Source organism: Pararge aegeria, chromosome Z (assembly GCF_905163445.1).
Source record: "Pararge aegeria chromosome Z, ilParAegt1.1, whole genome shotgun sequence".
NCBI classification, from domain to species: domain Eukaryota; kingdom Metazoa; phylum Arthropoda; class Insecta; order Lepidoptera; family Nymphalidae; genus Pararge; species Pararge aegeria.
In genome coordinates, this window is record NC_053208.1 from 7,569,985 (window position 1) to 7,589,389 (window position 19,405).

Genomic DNA, 19,405 nt, shown 5'->3' on the forward strand with positions numbered 1-19,405 from the left:
TGCATTTGTATGTTAGGATTTGATCGATATGTCGTTTCTATATCCGCCCATCCCTAACTTCATAGGGCACAGGGCTTTTATGCTTTTGTGCTTCACCCTCCCACCCATTTAGAACTATTTCTGGCATAATAACGTATAAGAATCGTGTTTTGGCCGTGTTCGAACGGCGACTGCGCGGTCGCCTCGACCTGCTGCGGCCTGACCTGACAGAGCGCGTGCGCGCAACGCAGCTCGCGGTGAAGGGGTTTGTCGCCACGTGGCGCTGTAACCCGTATTGCGATACTTAAAAATAAATCTACTGAGCGCAGTTAAGTCATCAATTTTCTCAACTGCTGCTTTCTTAGAACTCTCTTTATGCTACGTTTCTTTCTACTGCGTTTTCGGTGAAAGCCTGTAAGGCTTTGGCTTTTCTTTCGTGGAGACCGAGTTTGAGCCCCGGCACGCACCACTGACTTTTCGGAGTTATGTGCGTTTTAATTTAAGCAATTTAAATGTCAGTTGCATGAGAGTTATCCATAATGTTCTTAACGGCGTGTTAAGTCTACTAAACCGCAATTGGCCAGCGTGGTAGACTGCGGCCTAAAGCCTTTTTATTCTGAGAGGAGACCCGTAGTGGCCCGGTAATGGGTTGATGATGATGTTGACAGCGTTTACAGCGGCCCTATTACAACTAGAGTCATATGGGGCTCTGAGGTTATGTTTGATACCGTTTTGTTTAAGAGACACACCGAGCTCCGCTGACGACTTCGCGGGCAGTTGTCACTTTGTATAATTTTGGGGAGCCCAAAACTAGCAAACATTTGCCTCAAACGACTCAGGACGACTGCTGCGGATATGGTCTGCAACTTTTCAACCTCGATCCATCTGGAATGATCATCTACGATAACTAAGTAATACGCGTTATTGAACGGTTCTAAGAAAGCAACACGCTGAGACACGCACTCCGTGCACTGCACCGACACGCGCTCAATGTCCATACTTTAACCACATAATATAATTTCGTATCTCTGTATGCGACTCGCCGCGGTTAACGGGATTCCGCTATTATTCCCAAATATGTAACCGAGAACGCGGTGCTCGCTGCGTAAAATGATATGCCGCGCGTATATGAAAATGAAAATGAAAATGAAAAAGTTTATTTGAACTTCGACATACAACATATTATTATAAGTATATGTACTGGTGGTGTTTCGTTACACCGAACACAATGGCGAATGCTTCCTCACCTATATGCGCATAGTTGTGCTCCGGGGATGCGAGCGTTCGGGACACGCAGCAGAACGGCGCCTGGGCCGTACCTACATTGACACCTTCGTCTTGTTGTTGGTTTCTTTTCCGTAATGAATGTCTATCCAGCTATCTCTGATCGTTCGGGTTCCAAATGATCTTGACTAACTCTTCGAACGTTTTATTAGGTTGCACAGGAGAACTCAAATCATACATTAACGCGTAACAATCCGCATTAACTAGAGTAACCAACGTGGCCACATGTAGAGTACCTTCAATGTTGTTCTGCGCTTTAAATTGTTTAACACGCCGCACATACGCGTCTCAAACTTTACCTGGAGGTATTTTTATTAGAAAAAAATTTCATTTCACGACATGCTTACGACAAGAGTCAATCTGATGTGATCATGGTGTCACACGTCACTTTTGTATCACAACAACATCTATACATTCCAACTTTGAATTAAACGCTATTGCTATTTAACGTCACTTTTCTAACACGAAGTGACGTTTGACAGATAAGGTCGCGAAATTTACACCTGTCGCAAGTCAGTCGTGCGATTTGTAAGCAATCAGCCGTACGGTTCCCTGTCACAAAAGTAGGAATAACGGAGCTCATTGATCACGTCACAACTCTATACAAAATTGAAGGAAGCTTAACACTCCAAATTTGTCAACAGACACTGTGACTACCATCAATAAATCGGTACAGGAGACAAATGATAACAAGAACATAAACAACACCGAATCGCAAGTAAATGGTATTTCAAGCAACGGAAAACCTCACGTCGTCGTCAGCGATAAGGGTAAGTCATCGGCGGCGTATGCTTAGCTATTAGGGTTCCGACCAGCAGAATGGAATCATATTGGGTGAAATTGATTTGTGTTCTTCTGTCCGTCCGTCAGACATAGTTGTATAAAATACAAAAAAGCTCTCTGCAAACAGAGTATTTTAGATTTATTTTTTCGACGGCTTCATCTCAAATTTATTGCAGAACATAAAATAATGCCAGCAAAACGCAATATCTACTGCTTACTAACTTCCCACTGCTGGGCAAAGGCCTCTTCACACACAGTTATTTATATTATACACCCAATACGCTGCTCATCGAAGCAGTGTGTAACAATACATCACATACCAATATCGTTAAAACCCACACATCGGTATTAACCTGTTAAAAAAAAACCCGTGCCGATGGCTTGTCGGGCTCCCCGAAGCACGGGTCAAGATACCGTAAATTGTATAACTACAGGCTGTAGATACAGAACTGAGATTTATTAATTAGAAAAATCCATTATGGTGATATTAATAAAATTATTCGTAATTATTAATTTTCAATCCCAGGGCCTCGTTATCACCGGCTAAACACCCAAAAGTCTAAACAATAAACATAAGATGATTTCATAATTTTTGTTAGGGTTTTTACCAACATTTCAAGCGAATATAATTTTTATAAATTTTAAAATGCATACAAAAATTTCGTAACCGTCGGGATGTGAATCTACGACTCTCTAGCAATCGCAGCCTGAGCGCTTTAATCACTAAGCTACGGTTTACCGCCGATGTCAAAATTAGTATTTGTCTTTTATTTCAGTCTTATAGCAAATGTAGTACCATCTAGTAAGAAGCATTGTAGTTTCGATATATTTTTCAAAGGTCCATTTTACAATGAGACACCATTTTTACAATTATATAATTTTTATTAATGTTTTTATAAACACTTGGAAACATCAATTTCTAAATTAAAAAATGCATTTTAAAATTTATGAAACATAGGATGTATACTTATGGTACGGACTACGGAACCCTCCTGAAACGAAAGACGTTTTCTTGACCGTCTTTTTCAATTTCAAGTTTTGGATTGTGATAACCGATAGTGGCTGATAGTAAGTGCACTTTGAAGATCACTCTATAATCGATAATAATTCTGATTATATTTTTTATTTGTTTTCCGAAAATTGATTAGAGATTTATTATCTATGGAAACAGATTGTAAACTATTCCTCATACACGAATGTCTGTTGTTTAAATAAGTAGGTAATATAGTTGTTGTAGTGTTCTTTAATTTTTTTTAGATTTTGTATAATTATTGTCACATTTGATTAGAGATAAAATCCACATAGTATTGGAGCTTACAAGTACGTCTAGATTTAAATGCGTTCGTGACTTGCCCGCCTCTTTCGTCATGCCATTATATAAGCTGTGACACGTGCAGTGTTAAATACAGCCCACGTATCACACTCACTTTAACGTAACTTGAAACTACCAGATATCGCGAAGCTACAAAAAAGTAGCCTTTGTTACTCGCCGTCCTTTTATTGAACTCTATGCAAAAAAGATATTGACAAAAAGTATTAGTTAGGATATCTCAAAAATTGTGCTAAAACTATGACACTATATTTGAATTTCCGTCCTAATAATTGTGTATTGTTTTTAGAAGAGGCTGTGAAGAAACCAAAGAAAAGTGTCTTTCGGTTCCCGAAAGAGAACTCTACCATCTACAAGATATGGTGGGTGTACACGTGGCCTCTGAAGTTTATACTCGGTATAACAGTGCCTTCCACTGTGACCTGCAGAAGACTATACCCGCTGGCCTTTTTAATGTGCATCATTTGGATCGGGGTTAATTCGTACTTCGTCACGTGGAGTATGACAGTTATAGGTAAGTGGCTATTCAACTGTTGAAGCCTGATTCGGGCGGCTCGCTTCTCAAAGTTCCTTTAAATTTGGCGTTTTTTTACACTACTGTTAAATGATTCTCTTTAGTAGTAGATTTTAGTAGTAGCAGCGCTGTGACAAAGCTCGTGCGAGGCAATACCACCGCTATTATTAAAGAGCGTGGTTCCCGGTTTAATTACTGGCACATGAGGCTTAACACCTACGCCTCAGATTGATGAACACAGGGCGACCGGCAGTTCATAGGGCAAGATCAGATCCGATGAAAAGTTTTGGTCTGTATATAGGCGATGGATTTCCACGTTTAGGTGGGCCATGTGTTAGGTTTATATTTATATTATTTGTTTAACTAATTTATAAGTTGTCTTAATATTAGTATAGTAAAATTATACGAATTTTACCGCATAACAACCTACCTAGACAGTAGGAAGCCGTCAAGGAAATTAATTAACAATAGTGGCACCCACCTACTCACCAAATCAATCAAGATATTCCATACCTATAAGTAGTAAGGATTCTCTCAATATCAATAAGTACCCGATGCACCTATTAAGATTAAAGTCTTAGATTCGGTAATAGGTAGGAAGGTCCTTAAATTAAATAACATATTTTTATGTAACAGGTGATAAAAATACTGGTCTATCAAAATTAAAATTATCAAGGCACATCTTTCATTTGTAATTTCATACCTATTTTGTAATATATTTTTTTGCTTGGCAATTGAGGCAAGTCAAAATTTTAAATGTAAAATTTTAGTGAATATTAAAACACCCACCGGTAATTAAACGAGAAATCCACCCACGTTCATATAATAAATGTAGATACCAAGTTCAGATTTTAATCACAAGGTCACTTGTATATCGGTATTTACTCGACTCGAAAATCATGCTCGGAAAATACGCACTTCAGTTCCGCCCACACATTTGAAGCATCGAACCGGCAAGCAAATGCACCGTTTCATCCATATAAAATATATAGGTAGTCGTGAACGTGGCTTTGCGATCTCGTTTATAATGTGCACAACAAATATGTGGAATGCCTTTCATGACAAATAAAAGTGGTATCCCATATTTTTTAACTCCAAATATTAAAAGGTGCTGGCTTTTAATATTTGGAATATATTTTAGGGCCTCTAGATCTGTTTTGTGTGCAAAAAATATGTGAAATGCTTTTCGAACTTCCTTACAAATAAAACATGGCATATTTTCCGCTTCCGAGAACTTTTTAATATTTTGCCTCTTAAACAGCATTTTCCTTTTTCCAGTCTGGTAATAAGAATTTCTTAACAGAACACTTCTAATACCTCAAAATTAATGGTCAGATCCTCAAATCGCGATTTTAGGGCGTCTAGATCTGTTTACAACGAATATATAGAATGCCCTTCGGGCGCCTTTTTCCCCTTACAATTAAAATATAGCACATTTTCAGCTTAGCAGCGTCTCTTAAGATGTTGCCTCTTAAACACCATTTTCCGTCCTCCGGCCTGGTAAGAAGAATTTCTTAACAGATAACTCGTTATCCCTATAAATTATTTTCTGGACCCTGAAATCGATCTTATACCTCTAAATCCATTGTCAAGATGTTAACTGTTGCTACAAAATAAGTTATCTCATTCAACTATATCAGTTAGAACATACCGTAGTTTAGAAATGGAGCTTTATTCACAATTGGCGGGTCAATTGACCATTGGCTGGTCACGTTGGACCGATGGACGTTGATGTGCTGGAGTCGCATCTCCATACTAGAAGGCACAGTTTTGGTAGACCTTCCACTAGGTTGACACGTGACATTAAGTGTGTAACAGTAATTTAAAAAGAGCTATATCAAGCAGTGGACAAAGGTTTTGGTTAAAATGGAGATTGTGATGCTGACGATGAACTCAAATATGCATCTGAACCACTTGATAAACTTGCTTACTCAGTCATACAAATCGATAGGGTATTTCCCATTGAAGTTTAGCAACTTGGCACGATGGAGTTCCATAGGCCTTTAATTCGCTACTTGAAATTCAAAGCATTTCTGTGCGAAATTACTATTACGTGACATAAAGCTTTTCCTATGTATTTTAGATTATTAGTTTATCGATATGAAACCCAACATGTTTCCTTCCTGCATATGCTGATCTTTTAAAATTTTACTAGTTGTGCCCCGTTGTTTCACCCTCGTTAAGTATAGGTTATAGAGTGATATTTTACAAGGTAATCTGGTTAGAGGGTACATAATTAAAAAAAAAAAACATTTAGACTCGATCTAGAGGAATAAATATTATTTCAAGTAATGCATATTTCAGTTTTCAACCAACTTAAAAAATTAGGAGGTTCTCAATTCAGTTGTATTTTTTTTTTTTTTAAATTTATGATTGTTAGTTCAGAACTCAGTCATTTATAGACCGATTTAAAAACAAAATTTTTTGGTTAAGACGGTATACTTCCTATGTGGTTACATTTTCATCAGGTCCAGATCTGTTGATCGGATCCTGGAGAAATTGAGGGAACACTTAAAATATTATAGGGACACCTGTAGCGATTTAAATATTTTTTAAAGTAACTTGAGCATTTGCTATTGTAAAGCACCATTTGGTCAAGTGAAAATGATGATGAAGACCACGGATGGCCACCGGAATTACACAATAATAAGTAATACACTGGTTTCGCTTCGATTATGGTACGAGTATACGTTAGGTAAGCAATTTAAGCTTGTCACAATAAAGGAGCTGATTGTGAAGTGCCGGAGAACTCCTCAAGCATTAACGCCCCGGCTTCGGGAAAAACAATATTTTATAGAAGGTTATGAGCAGTTGAATTTCGGCTATTATAACTTAGATATGATTGCAAACCTACCCACTAAAATGCGTGAAAAAAATGTTTTGACAAAAAAGAACCAAAGATATACTACTATGTACAACTAAAGACTATATAGCAAGAAATAAATATTTTGTCCAACATTTTTATGTCGGTGCCAAGTGAAATGTAGAAAGTTACTATGTATAAAACATACACTTCGTATCCCTTTTTACATAATAGCAAGGAAAGTACCAGTAATTTTCTACATTTTACTTTTCACGGACTTAAAAATGTTGTTTAAAATATTTAATCGAAAATGTCGTGAGGTAACTTGTACGTCTGAGAGTTATCAATAATTTTCTAAAACGCGTGTGAAGTCCACCAATACGCACTAGGCCAGAATGGTGGACTCTGGCCTAAACCATTCTCAACGTCGGAGGAGAAACGTGCCCTGTAGCCTGTAGGGCCGGCTGTTAAGATGATGATGATACAGATTCAGTTAAAAACAAACGATTAAATTGCAAATTCAAGCAAGAGAATCTCGGTGGATATATATCCATTTTTTTACGTTACACTTAGACAATAAACAATGTATATTTGTTCAACAATCCTTTTATAATCTATACAAACATGACGAGATTATATTTAAACAAACACGTCAGCGTATGTTGCAACTTGACGGTTAACATTGACCCTTTTTTACCAAGTGCTCGCGTATCATCAGCATTATTATCAACCCATAACCGGCCCAATAAAGAGCACGGGTCTCCTTTCAAAATGTTATTGCTACTAAAGCCATAACAACGTCCGTAGTCACAAGCCTTTGAGAACATTTTGGCGAATTCTCAGGAGTGCAAATTTCCTCACGATATTTTCCTTCAAAGTTTAAGCAAGTGGTTAAATTAAATTGCATAAATTAAAAAAATAGGTAAATGGAAACAATAACATAACATAGGTAAAAATAGGAAAAGAGTCCCCCTATATTGAACTATATCTTGCCTTTATTTCCGTTTCCTTTGATGCGATATTCAGCTTAGTGCCGACGATTGCCTTTTATAAAAGCTATTCACATTATAATGAATAGGTACAAATATAAACATTGTATTGAAATATTATGTCTGTGATTTCTACAAATAACCGAGTTTGAAATGGGTCCAAAAGAAAGATACATCAGTCACATTCAATTGTTAGACCGTTTATTTGATCAACTTTTCAGAAACCGCTATTCTATATATTTATACTAGCTGTTGCCCGCGACTTCGTCTGCGTTTGATATTGTTTTTAAAGTATTCAGTATCGCTAAGCCTTTAATGAGTATAGTAGTATATATATAACATGTGACTGTCAATTAATTATAGACAAATAATTTGCAATAAAAAAAATTGCGACTATAATTAAAGATCTAAGCTATCCTATCTCTTAAGTTCGACCAGACTGCTCACGGTGTGCCAATTTAATTTAAAATCGGTTAAGTAGTATAGGAATCCATTGAGGACAAACATCGTGACAGGAGTTTTATATATGTTAAGATAAAAATGTTATGTTGGTTTGTGTACGCTTCAAAAACTCAAAAAGTTCTGCACCGATTGAGCTGAAATTTTAGCATGATATATTATCCGTATTAAGGATTGTTTTTGTCTATTTTTTGCATCAGTCACATATCCGCGATTTTTTTTTTATCTACGCAGACAGTGGAAAAAACAAAAATATTGTATATCCACAAACATTTCAAAATTAAACTTATATGTAATGTATTCTTTGTTTTGTTTCTCATTTCTCAACCATTCTATAAAAATGTGCCACAGCGAAGCGTGGCAGGGTACAACTAGTAAATAATGTATTAATTCATAAAAGAGGCAATGTTCTTTGAGATTGGCTATGAAAATAAGTACCCATTACTTTACTGTAATTTTAAGCAAAATAAACAGCATAAATGTCGTTTCAGGTCACACGTTTTACATTCCTGAATCAGTGATGGGAATGACATTTCTCGCGTTTGGTGGCTGTTTACCTGAAGCTTGCTCCATATTCATAATGTCCAGAAGAGGTAAGCATTTCGACGAAAACAAATGTTTACAGTATATATGCATTCAATTGAATTGAATTTAATAATGGTTTGAATATGTATTTATTTATTCTTTAAAATAATTGTTTTATAAATATAACCTAAAATAAACTATTAATATATTTATATTCTATTTATTATTTTAAAGAATACATAAATACATATTTAAAAATAAATAAATAAATAATGGTTTTGTTTTTGTTTATGTCATTAGATTTAAATAGATGTATGGTTCTCGCTCCAGAGACGGGCGACTGCGACTGCGACTCAGTCTTGTACTATAGCAGTATTATCGAATTTGGGTTTATTGATACATACCTTATGTTCACCTAATTTTGTTTTTTTTTAATTAACTGTGTAACTGTTAAATGATATAAACTTATTAGTTTTTAAATAAGAGATTGTCATAACATATCCTGTATCCCCATGCTGTATTTTTTACGATCAGCGAAAGGGGCTGTGGTCTTCAGTGGAGGTATTGGGTTATATCATCGGTAAATGCAGTTTGAATGCAGAACTTTCTCTGGTCTGGTCTGGTCTGGCTTGGCGAGGAACTTTGGCCTTGCCAAGTTACCATCCTACCTAAAAAGACGTGCCGCTAAATGATTTAGCGTTCCGGTATGATATCCCTTAGAAACCGATTATTGGTTTGGTATATCTTAATATATATAAATCTCCTGTCACGATGTTTGTCCGCGATGGACTCCTAAACTACTTAACCGATTTAAAATTAAATTGGTACACCGTGAGCAGTCTGGTCCAACTTAAGAGATAGGATAGCTTAGATCTTTAATTATAGTAGCAATTTTATTTTATTTCAAATTATTTGTCTATAATTAATTGGCAGTCACATGTTATATATATATATACTACTATACACATTTAAAGCTTAGCGATACTGAATACTTTAAAAACAAAATCAAACGCAGACGAAGTCGCGGACAACAGCTAGTAGTTTAATATAACTGTCCCTAACAGGTTAGCCCGCTAACACCTTTCACTAATTTATTTAATCGATGTTGCTATTTATTGGTCTTAATTTAATGATAAGAAGAGCAATGCACGAGAAATGATTAAGTAACTAATTAATCGAATAGTTTCTCGAAATTGTGTGCTTTGCCAAGCGAATGTATAAATATTTTTAGCGAATTATTAATGTAGTTTAACTAGTCGATATTTGTTTTAAAAACTCCGTTCATCGTCACCATATCAACCCTTTACCGGCCCTCTACAGGGCACGGGTCTCCTCCCACAATGAGAAGGGGTTAGGCCGTAGTACACCACGCTGGCCCAGTGCAGATTGGTGGGCTAATAAGCCTAGTGGTAATTTCAGACCAGCACCTTCCAATAAATAACTTTAACATTGGGTAAGACATAAATAGATTGTGACCCTATGATTACTTCTTACTAAAATTATAAATGCGAAAGGATTTATGTTTGTTTGTCTTTCCATTACGACCCAAACACCAAAGCATTTGATTTTCGCCATAGAGTTAATTGAAAGCACGGAGAGGAACGTATGCTACTTTTTATCCCAGGAAAACTAATGGTTTGCTCGGGATTTGTGAAAAACAGTAATAAACGCGGTCGAAAACGGCTAGTGAATGAATAAACGTGGTAGGTACATTGCGCTAGTTTCCGATGTGTGTTATCACAGCATCACGTCGATGTAAATACATCTCGCCACAGTTAACTAAGCTTGTGCGAGGCAGCTAAGCGAGCGGGAGAGTTAAATTGACATGGCCTTTTCTCAAACTACGCTGTGAAAATTAATATATCCTATAAATAGATCATATGAATATCGCTCACATCCTCGTGTCAGACATTTAATAAAAAAAACTCAGCATCGTTGAACGGTGAGTTGTGAAACAATGTGTACTTTTTGTGAAGCTACGCCCTCGAAATAAATGTATCCCTCACACCTCACTTCAGAAATTTAAAAAGAAACTTAGCTACGTTGAACTCTTTTTCATCACGGCTTACGTAAACTGGGTGATTGTTGGTTGGTTTCATATTCACTCGTCGCTTTAGAGATTATACGGAAACATTAAACCATCTTTAATCAGAGCTGAACTAGACAAGTGGAGCGATTTTAATACTTTGCTCAACATACATATTCAAAAAAAAAGGATTAGCTCCTTTGAACTCTTTTTTATTAGTAAAAGTGATTATATCATATGGTTACATGCACACACATGAAGAAACTTTAGGTTCGTAAGGAGTATATCGTTTGAATCAGAGTTGAACAAGAGAAATAGATATACAACATGTAATAGAATTACGAAGTATACGAAGTAAGTATATATCATGATTAATCACCCTGTAAAGATATAAAATCAAATGAAGAATGTTAATTTTTCCATACAAACGATTCAAAACATTCTAAGTGTTTACTTATGACAACCCTATTGATTATAAAATACCAATACACGCATTGTATCTACGCTAAGCGACGCGTATTTAATAAAGTGACATGAGTGACATGATTTGAATTTCGCATGTGATATTTAGGGCTGTATCTGATTTTTTACATTAAAAACTATGGCAATGGTTTACTCAAAAAACTATTAGTAGTTCGATTTCATAGATAAGTCTCAGAGACAGTAAATAATGGGCCTCTACAGTCTCTGAAGTATTATTTCAGTTTTCATTTACACGTTGTATACGAGAATAAATCATATTATGGTTAGCGATTATTGATAAAGTTTAGCTTCGTTGAACTCTTTTCCATCTGAGAAAGTGGTAAATATATCATTTAAAAGTGGTAAGTCCAATTATGAAGTCTAAATATTAGATCATTACATATAAAATTGGCTTTTTGTAAGGGAGGAACATAAAGTCGATGTTTTTAAATAAAATGTATTAATTTAATCAAAGTATGTAATATTACTAATGCCACGCACTTTTGCCACCTCAAAAAAAAATCGGGTGGGAACCAATAAAATTTTTGAAGGCGCTTTGGACTGCCCCACCGGAGTTGAATTATTCCTTTTATCCAAATTTGGAAAAAAAATGGTAATCTGTTGGAGCAAGGTCTAGGGAGTACGGTGGATGCCTTAGACATTCCAATCGAAGCTCTTCTAATCTGGCAGCAGTCTGTTGTGCAATGTGTGGTCTAGCGTTGTCGTGAAGCAGCAGTGGCCTTTCCATCATGGTTTGCAGTTGCTGACAATAGACCTCCACCATAATCTTCTGGCCAGATTTAAGAAAGCTGTAGTGAACAACACCAAAGGCTCACAAGTATTTTTCTTTGTGACAATTTCACTTGGGGAAGGTTCCCCAGGGTTCAGCCATTGCATTGAGCGTTTCGGATTGTCGCACAAATCCACTTTTCGTCACAGGTTATTATTCGATTTAAAATCCTTCATTGTTGTGCCGGTAGAGTAATGTAACACAGCAAACGACCAAGTACCAAGCTTTCAAGCTTTTTCACATTCCCAATTTGGCCAGTACGAAAAAACACCAATTTTATATGTAACGTAATATATATTTCTATAGACATCAGAAATATCGGCCATTTAAATTTTAAATTAGGTTACTATCGGTTAATCTTTAAGTTGTGCCTCAATGGGATTCATAACCTTATTTAAAATGCTTAAACTCATCTCTTCTACTAAAAATAGGTTTGTATTAACGGAACCGTGAGTAGGCGAATATTAATAATGCCAACAAAAAATTGTTCAATGAAATTCACTAATGTATTTTTGTAACAACTTGGAGCTGATTTCACAGTTTGATTCTGACACTAAGTTTAATAAAACCACTATTTGCTGAAAGTACAAATGTTGAAAACGCAGCCCTAATTCCAGTTTTTTTAGGCAATGGGCCTTTTTCTATCTTTAACGCTCTTTGTCATGGTGCTACATTTGATATAATTAGTGTGTCAGATATAGTTAGTAGGTTGGTTATTATCACGTTGTTTTTTTAATAATATAATGTTATAGTTTCGTGATAGCAAAATAAATCTGTAAAAATGTCATATTCATGATACCTAAGCCTTAACCTTGCCTTACAGTAAATATCAGATACAATATCAAGAAGAGGATGTCGAAAGGTGGACTACAATACAATAGCTTATTTATAGATATTTTATTGTGGTATCGCCCGGATTGTTCCGGCTTTTCGAATATGTAGTATGTCGCCAAGAAAATAATGCTACGTAGGTGTGGGTATAAGATGAAGGATATCTTTGTGTAAATGCCGGATGTTATTGAGTAGTTCACCGCTTTGCAATTTTATTGTAGTAGGTACGAGTACGTAATTTTATTCTTTTGTGAAACCGCTAGAACTCAACTATACAATCTGCAATCAGCTGTGTTGTGAATTTTCATTGTCATGATATAAATACGGGTTTTACTAGGTATTTATATAATAGCATAAGATATTCACTTTTAGCGATAAGATTTTTGGATAAAGGTAAGTAATTTTGATAACAGTCTCGTATGTCTAATAATATATATATTTTAAAATACAAATACGAAAAAATCCTATTCTTTTATAACGCTTCACTATATAAGGACATTAACAAATTCAATCTTCGATTTGACGTTATTGAAGTATTATTGATCAGTCATATTACACGATCTGTATAGACATGACACACTTTATATCCATACAATTTAATAAATGGTTGGTTTTACGAAGCGATTTCCAGAGTAAGACGCCACGATAATAATTTGCGATAACTTAAAATTTATAGAAGAACTCTATTTACACAGGAAAATGAAGTAACTCAACTTATAGAACGTCTATAAAAACTTATTTCGCGCGCAAACAGTTCCAAAACAAGGTTATAAACAGCGGAAACAATAATTTAAACTTACTACGATAAAAGGCTTGAAACCACTTAAAAACCACTAAGTATACAATTTTAAGTATTAAGTATACTGTTTGGGCCTTAATAAATAAACTAAATAAAATAAAAAATAAAAGTTACAAATGACAGTTAAGATATCGTTACAATACGACAAGTGTTAAGACTAAATTAAGAATCGTGAAGCTTACTACCATCGCTTTAAGTACTATTTAAATGATGTTGTCTGAATTATTATAATCATTATTTTAGGGATGCCAAGATTCGTTATATAAATTTGTCATTTCAGAATAACATTCATTTAAGAGATAGTCGTTGATGACAAGAGCTCAATCCAGTGATCCAATGAAACGATGTGCCACTGTTATAATGTCAACATCGTTTTAATTATTAAATGTTAGGTTCTTCCATTATACTGTTTTTGTACCCAAAAATAATATCAAAGAAAAGCATTTTAATTTAGAGATTTTTTCTTAACTTCAGTCTCCAACCTCTATTTATTTAAGTAAATATTCTTGGAATTGATATCTTTTTAAAATACTTGCTTCGTAAAATGTGTCTTAGACATAAGACCTTAAAAAATAATCTATTGTGTGTTTGAAAAACTCTGACACACAAATTTGCTATTGGTACCTAATATTTGACGGAATTTTTACTGGGTATATTATGTATGCGAAAAGATGTTTGTTTGTTATGCACATCCACTGCATCGATTTTGATGGATATTTGGCACCAATAGCTTGTAATGTATTCGATCTTAAATGTATCTAGGCAATATTGAAAATTTGTAAGATTAATACATTTTATAATTTTTCATTGTGATTTCTGTGACGATTTCCCTGAAGCAGTGGACATCGTCACAGAAATCACAACAGGACCCGGGTTCGATTAGCGGCAGGGACGGTTTGGAAATTTTTTAATTCTGATTTTTCGGGAGAGACTTCGGCTGTGGCTTAATTTCTTGATTTATTTTAGCCTTGACGTCTGAAATGGATTACTATTAGCACTCGTTATATAGTTTGTTAACCTGACATATACCTTATTGAAACAAGTTTAATGTCGGGAAGTCTGTATGTAGTACATTATGCCTGAGCTATATTTAGGTTATAAATTTTTTTTTTGTTTAGTGGTCCCACGATATCTAACTAACTCAATAATATTACATGTTACATGAAAGACTGTTTGTTTGGTGCATGTTTGTCCTTCCTTCAGTCCGTAACTCTGCAATGAATCAACTTGATTTTTGGTATATAAATAGTTGATGGGAAGTATAGTGACATACTTTTTATCCCAGGACAAAAAAACAGTTCTTACGAGATTGGCAATAAACCGTAAAAAACGCGAACGAATACGCGGGCAACAGTGAGTTGACTTTTAATAAATTACCTATCTCTGTATAACTGATTCCTGGAACTTACCTACTTATAGTAATTATAAAGATCTTTTTAAGTTTGGGTGTGAGATAATAAAATAATTAATCGTTTTTTTTTCGATAGCGACTGGATATCTACCGTTATAAATAATGTTTAGTCATTGCATTGCGACTGTATATATAGGCATGCGTATTTATTGCGACAGCAAAATATGGCATACATATCAAATGAAAAGATAAAGAAACTCTTGCTATTGATAAACTTAGAGCAACCAATTATCTAAGTGCTTTCTGTAGGTAAATGTTTAATGCAAAATCCACATCTCTCCGAGTGAAAGCAAAACTTGGCAATACTCACACAAAGTTTTACTTCTTAAAGAAGCTTCCTCATAATTTTGCTTTATAGAATGACTGGGTGTACTTCATATGAATACTAATTAAAATCCGTCTGATGTTGTTCTGACCTTTACCGGCACTGCTTGAATTTCTTGCTCTTCATGTTTATGAAACTCGTAGTGATATTTTATCATAGTTTTATTATAGCACTGTAAACTCTAGCTGTATTTATTAAAAAAGAAATGCAATTGAATACGCTGGCTACATATAATTGTATACTAATTAAAAATATATTTAAAATATATTTATCTTAGAAGTCAGACACATTACACAGATTTGTAAGTGGTATAATATAATGTCAAAAATAAATTTATTTAGGATATAATGTAGCAGATTAAAAAAGTAAATTTTACGAAATATGAGTAAAATGTTTAATTTTTTTTTGTTACAGGCGAGGGAGGTATTGGCGTATCGAACGCTTTAGGAGCTAATACACTGGCGATTTTATTCGCCCTTGGGTTACCCTGGCTGATCAAAACCCTATCGCTGCTGGTCCAGGGCTATGACACTGCAGTGACAATCAACTCAGCTGGAATCGACTTTATTGTCGGCTCTTTAATAGTAGCTGCCTCTTGCTTGTGGATAACATTGTGCATAGGAAGATTCAAGCTAAGAAGAAGTATAGGATGTGTGTTAATAGTGTTATACGCAATTTTCATTACTTTTGCCATCCTCGTTGAAATGGGCATTATTTTGGACAGAGAAGTACTGTTTTGAATCGTTAAGTGTTTAATTAATATTGTGATATTGCGTTTTCTTGTAAGCCGCATTTTATTATGTAAAGCGATGACAGCGTGGCTCTGTTATAAACAATTTAGCAGCGTATTTGTGCTCGTAAATGGATAAGCGTTAGGTGTATTGTTCAAGTTTAATTTATTTAATATTGCATGCGGCGATGGGCTAGATCTTGATTTTAGTAGTATGTAAACGACTCGTGATAGCTCGCATATGTTGAAAATTTCGAACTCAGTGAAATCTAGAACTTTTGCGACACGAGCGTGATTATTAAATTAATTTCATCTAGTCCAATTCTGGTCTGGACGCCTGCCAAGTAATCTGAATAAGCTAATACGGAAGGTAAGGTTAAGGGTAAAAGACCACGTGGCCGATCACGTCTCACAGGCCTCCCTATCACAGAAGCTATCAAAAAGGCCGAGGATAGAACAGGATGGAAGGCTGTGATAAAAATCGCTACGAAGGAACTTGAATCCGGACGCGACCTTGAGTAATGAAGTAAAAGATGAAGAAAAAGTCCAATTCTGTTGATTGGTGTAGATTTACCAGAACGGGGGCGCTATAGCATTACAGAGCCTCGCGGCTAGTGTTGAAGGGCGGCTAATTTGAATGTACCTTAAAGTGCTTAAAGTGTTTATACTTTTCGTTCCATTGAACTGAACGACGTACTATTAGTAGTATTTTTATTATAACAGTTTAGATACGATTTACCAAATTCTTTTGTCATCTTCGTTCATTAGATGTCTCGTCGGTCAAGTGGTTGGCAAATTTGACTATGGGTGTTGAGGTTTTGGGTTTGATACCAGGGTCGGACCAAAAATTGTTACGCACTTACTGTACCCAGCAGTGAGTTGTTAAAAGGCTAACGATGATGACGATGATGATTATCATGTGATGTTATTTGTAATTATTTCTACTTTATATTATGTTGGAGTAACATTCTCTGTTGAGCGGAATCAATGGTTGCGTTACGGTTGAATAAAGAATAGAAATTATTTGAAATTAAGTGAAAATATAAAATGAATTGATATGAAAATAAACTTACTATAATAACAACCGAATAAAAATGAAAGAAAAGAAAATTATAATAGGTGGCATTATTGCTTAAAAATAATATCTACCAGGAAACCTACCAAAAGACGTGAAGTATAGTATCGCTGGTTGTTGACAATTAATTAAATAATATTGAGATCGTGTAAGGGTACATCTTGTTGACGCTTGATAGGAGTGGGATGGGGTGTGGATTGTGTGCAATGGGCAATATTAACTTGGAAGTTAAAGCTCTGCTAACTGCTAAAAAAAATCATAGAAATGGGAAACCGTTTCTATTATTCAGAAACTAAGGTTGCTGTCATAAACAGCAAATGAAAACATTTGTTGGTTGCTACGTTGGGACACTGTTTACAATTGAATACGGTTGGGTCCTGGTTTTTCGATATTTTTTTTATTTGTCTTTATGTTTAGCCCATGGCCTCACCTTCCAGTAAATCATTAATGATAAATTCTTAAATGGGCTTTAACCAGCTGTTAAGAAGACCGCAGTTTTAATAAACTTCATCGTAAAAAAGCCAGTAGGGAGAGACTGAAGCAAACCAAACAAAGGTGAACAAAGAAAATCCAGAAGCAATACCTATAGAGATACCTGATACTTATAAAACCGCAACGCTAACCACTGATCCTGGGAAGGTCGACTTTCACGATGAATGCTGTGTCCTAGTCAAAGTATGTAAACACTTCTTACAATAACAACTGCTCGTCTCTTTGACAGACAACATTTTAATTATTCTATTTAATTGGCATTGGCTTCATGTTGACTCTATAAAATCAATCAAAAATTTCCACAGATAAATGCAAATAGTTTGTGTTCAACAACAAAGCACCTTTGTTTGAGCAGCGCTTAAATTGAAAATGGGGAACGTAATAAATGCATTTGAATTATTTTTTCCAATTCTGCGGAAAACTAACACAAACTGTTAAGGATTGCATGTAATATATATAAGTACGTAGTATTATGACAATAAAAATGTCTTTCAAGAAACTGTCCGCCTCTGCAAGAATATTTAATAATAGTAGTAGCTTATTGAATTTCATAATATCAAATGCTTATATTGGTGGCAGCATTCTGTGTGAAACATATTCCGCTGCTAAAGTTATAAAAGCGCACAAATAGCTAACAACAGGTGCATTAGTGGAAACACTGTGGATTTCAGCCCACGATTGTTTTACCACAATAGTATAATTTTTGCTTTATATTATGGCTAAAACTGTAGGTAATCACGTGCGGAACACGCGATTCATAGCATTTTTTTCGCTCGCTTAGCCTCTTGAACTACGACTTTCCGCGTGTTATTCTTTATACCTCAATGAAGTAAATGTTAAAAGGTTAATATGTTCAAGTGTTACTGCTGTTAGCAGAAGTAAAAGAATAATCAAAATGAGATTGGGATGGTTTGGATAGAGCTTGGGGAGAAACTTAAAGTGTTTCTACATTGACCTAATGAACATGAAATATAATAATTATTTTTAGTGCTTTTTAGAATATTTTATTACTTTTAATTTCGTACTGCCTGTGCAAAGTAAATTGAATTTAAAAAGCAATATTTTATTGATTTATATGCATTGTAATCTTGGCTCATAGAAATATCTACATTCATTTTACTATAATAATATAAGGCTAATTACTTAGGATTATGATTATCACTTGCTTCTTGCGTGAAAACAACTGACAATGTACAATTGACGAAACAGATAATTATGACATTGATACAAATAACATAAATATAAATCAAAAGAAGAAAAGTAAAAGGTCGGTAAAACAATTCCTTTTTTATTTATATATCCTTCTTTTAGTCTTTATTAATTATAAAATAATTTAATACGCGTTTCTAGGCCTGAATAAATGAAATAAAATTATTTACTTAAAAAAAAAATTACATTCTGCAGACAGTACTAAAATTGCTAAATCTTTGCATTAGGTAGCCTTTATTAAGACAAAGATAATATTTCCGTTAGTGTACAATTAATAAATAAAATGCTCCGATTTGCCCCATCTCCTTTCAATGTTAGTAGTACACAATAGGTGTGTTTGTCAAATAGTTAAACAGTAAACAAAATATATAATTGTGGGTGGGATTCTGCGTCTGCGACTTCTTGCACGAGTTTGAACACCTCCATATGACTTAGCTGGCACACGAAATCGTGAAAGCGACTTCCGTCCCATATCCCGCGCAGGATTTGGCACCCCAAAAGAGTTTAAGCAGACACTAATTGTCCCCGCACACGGGCCCACAAGCAACTTCCACAAAACTCAGAGTTTATACACCAAAATTTGTAGGCT

The 19,405-nt window shown here is 35.0% G+C and overlaps 1 protein-coding gene across 1 annotated transcript in view; it reads left to right on the plus strand.

The window, feature by feature from the left end:
* LOC120636446 overlaps window positions 1-16,657 on the plus strand; it is a 96,886-nt gene extending 80,229 nt beyond the window's left edge. The window contains exons 18-21 of the mRNA XM_039907924.1: window positions 1,908-2,033; window positions 3,666-3,890; window positions 8,633-8,734; window positions 15,725-16,657. Of these exons, the coding sequence (XP_039763858.1) occupies window positions 1,908-2,033; window positions 3,666-3,890; window positions 8,633-8,734; window positions 15,725-16,050 (779 nt within the window). The 3' untranslated portion in view covers window positions 16,051-16,657. The remainder of the gene's footprint in view (window positions 1-1,907; window positions 2,034-3,665; window positions 3,891-8,632; window positions 8,735-15,724) is intronic.
* Window positions 16,658-19,405: the final 2,748 nt, after the last annotated feature.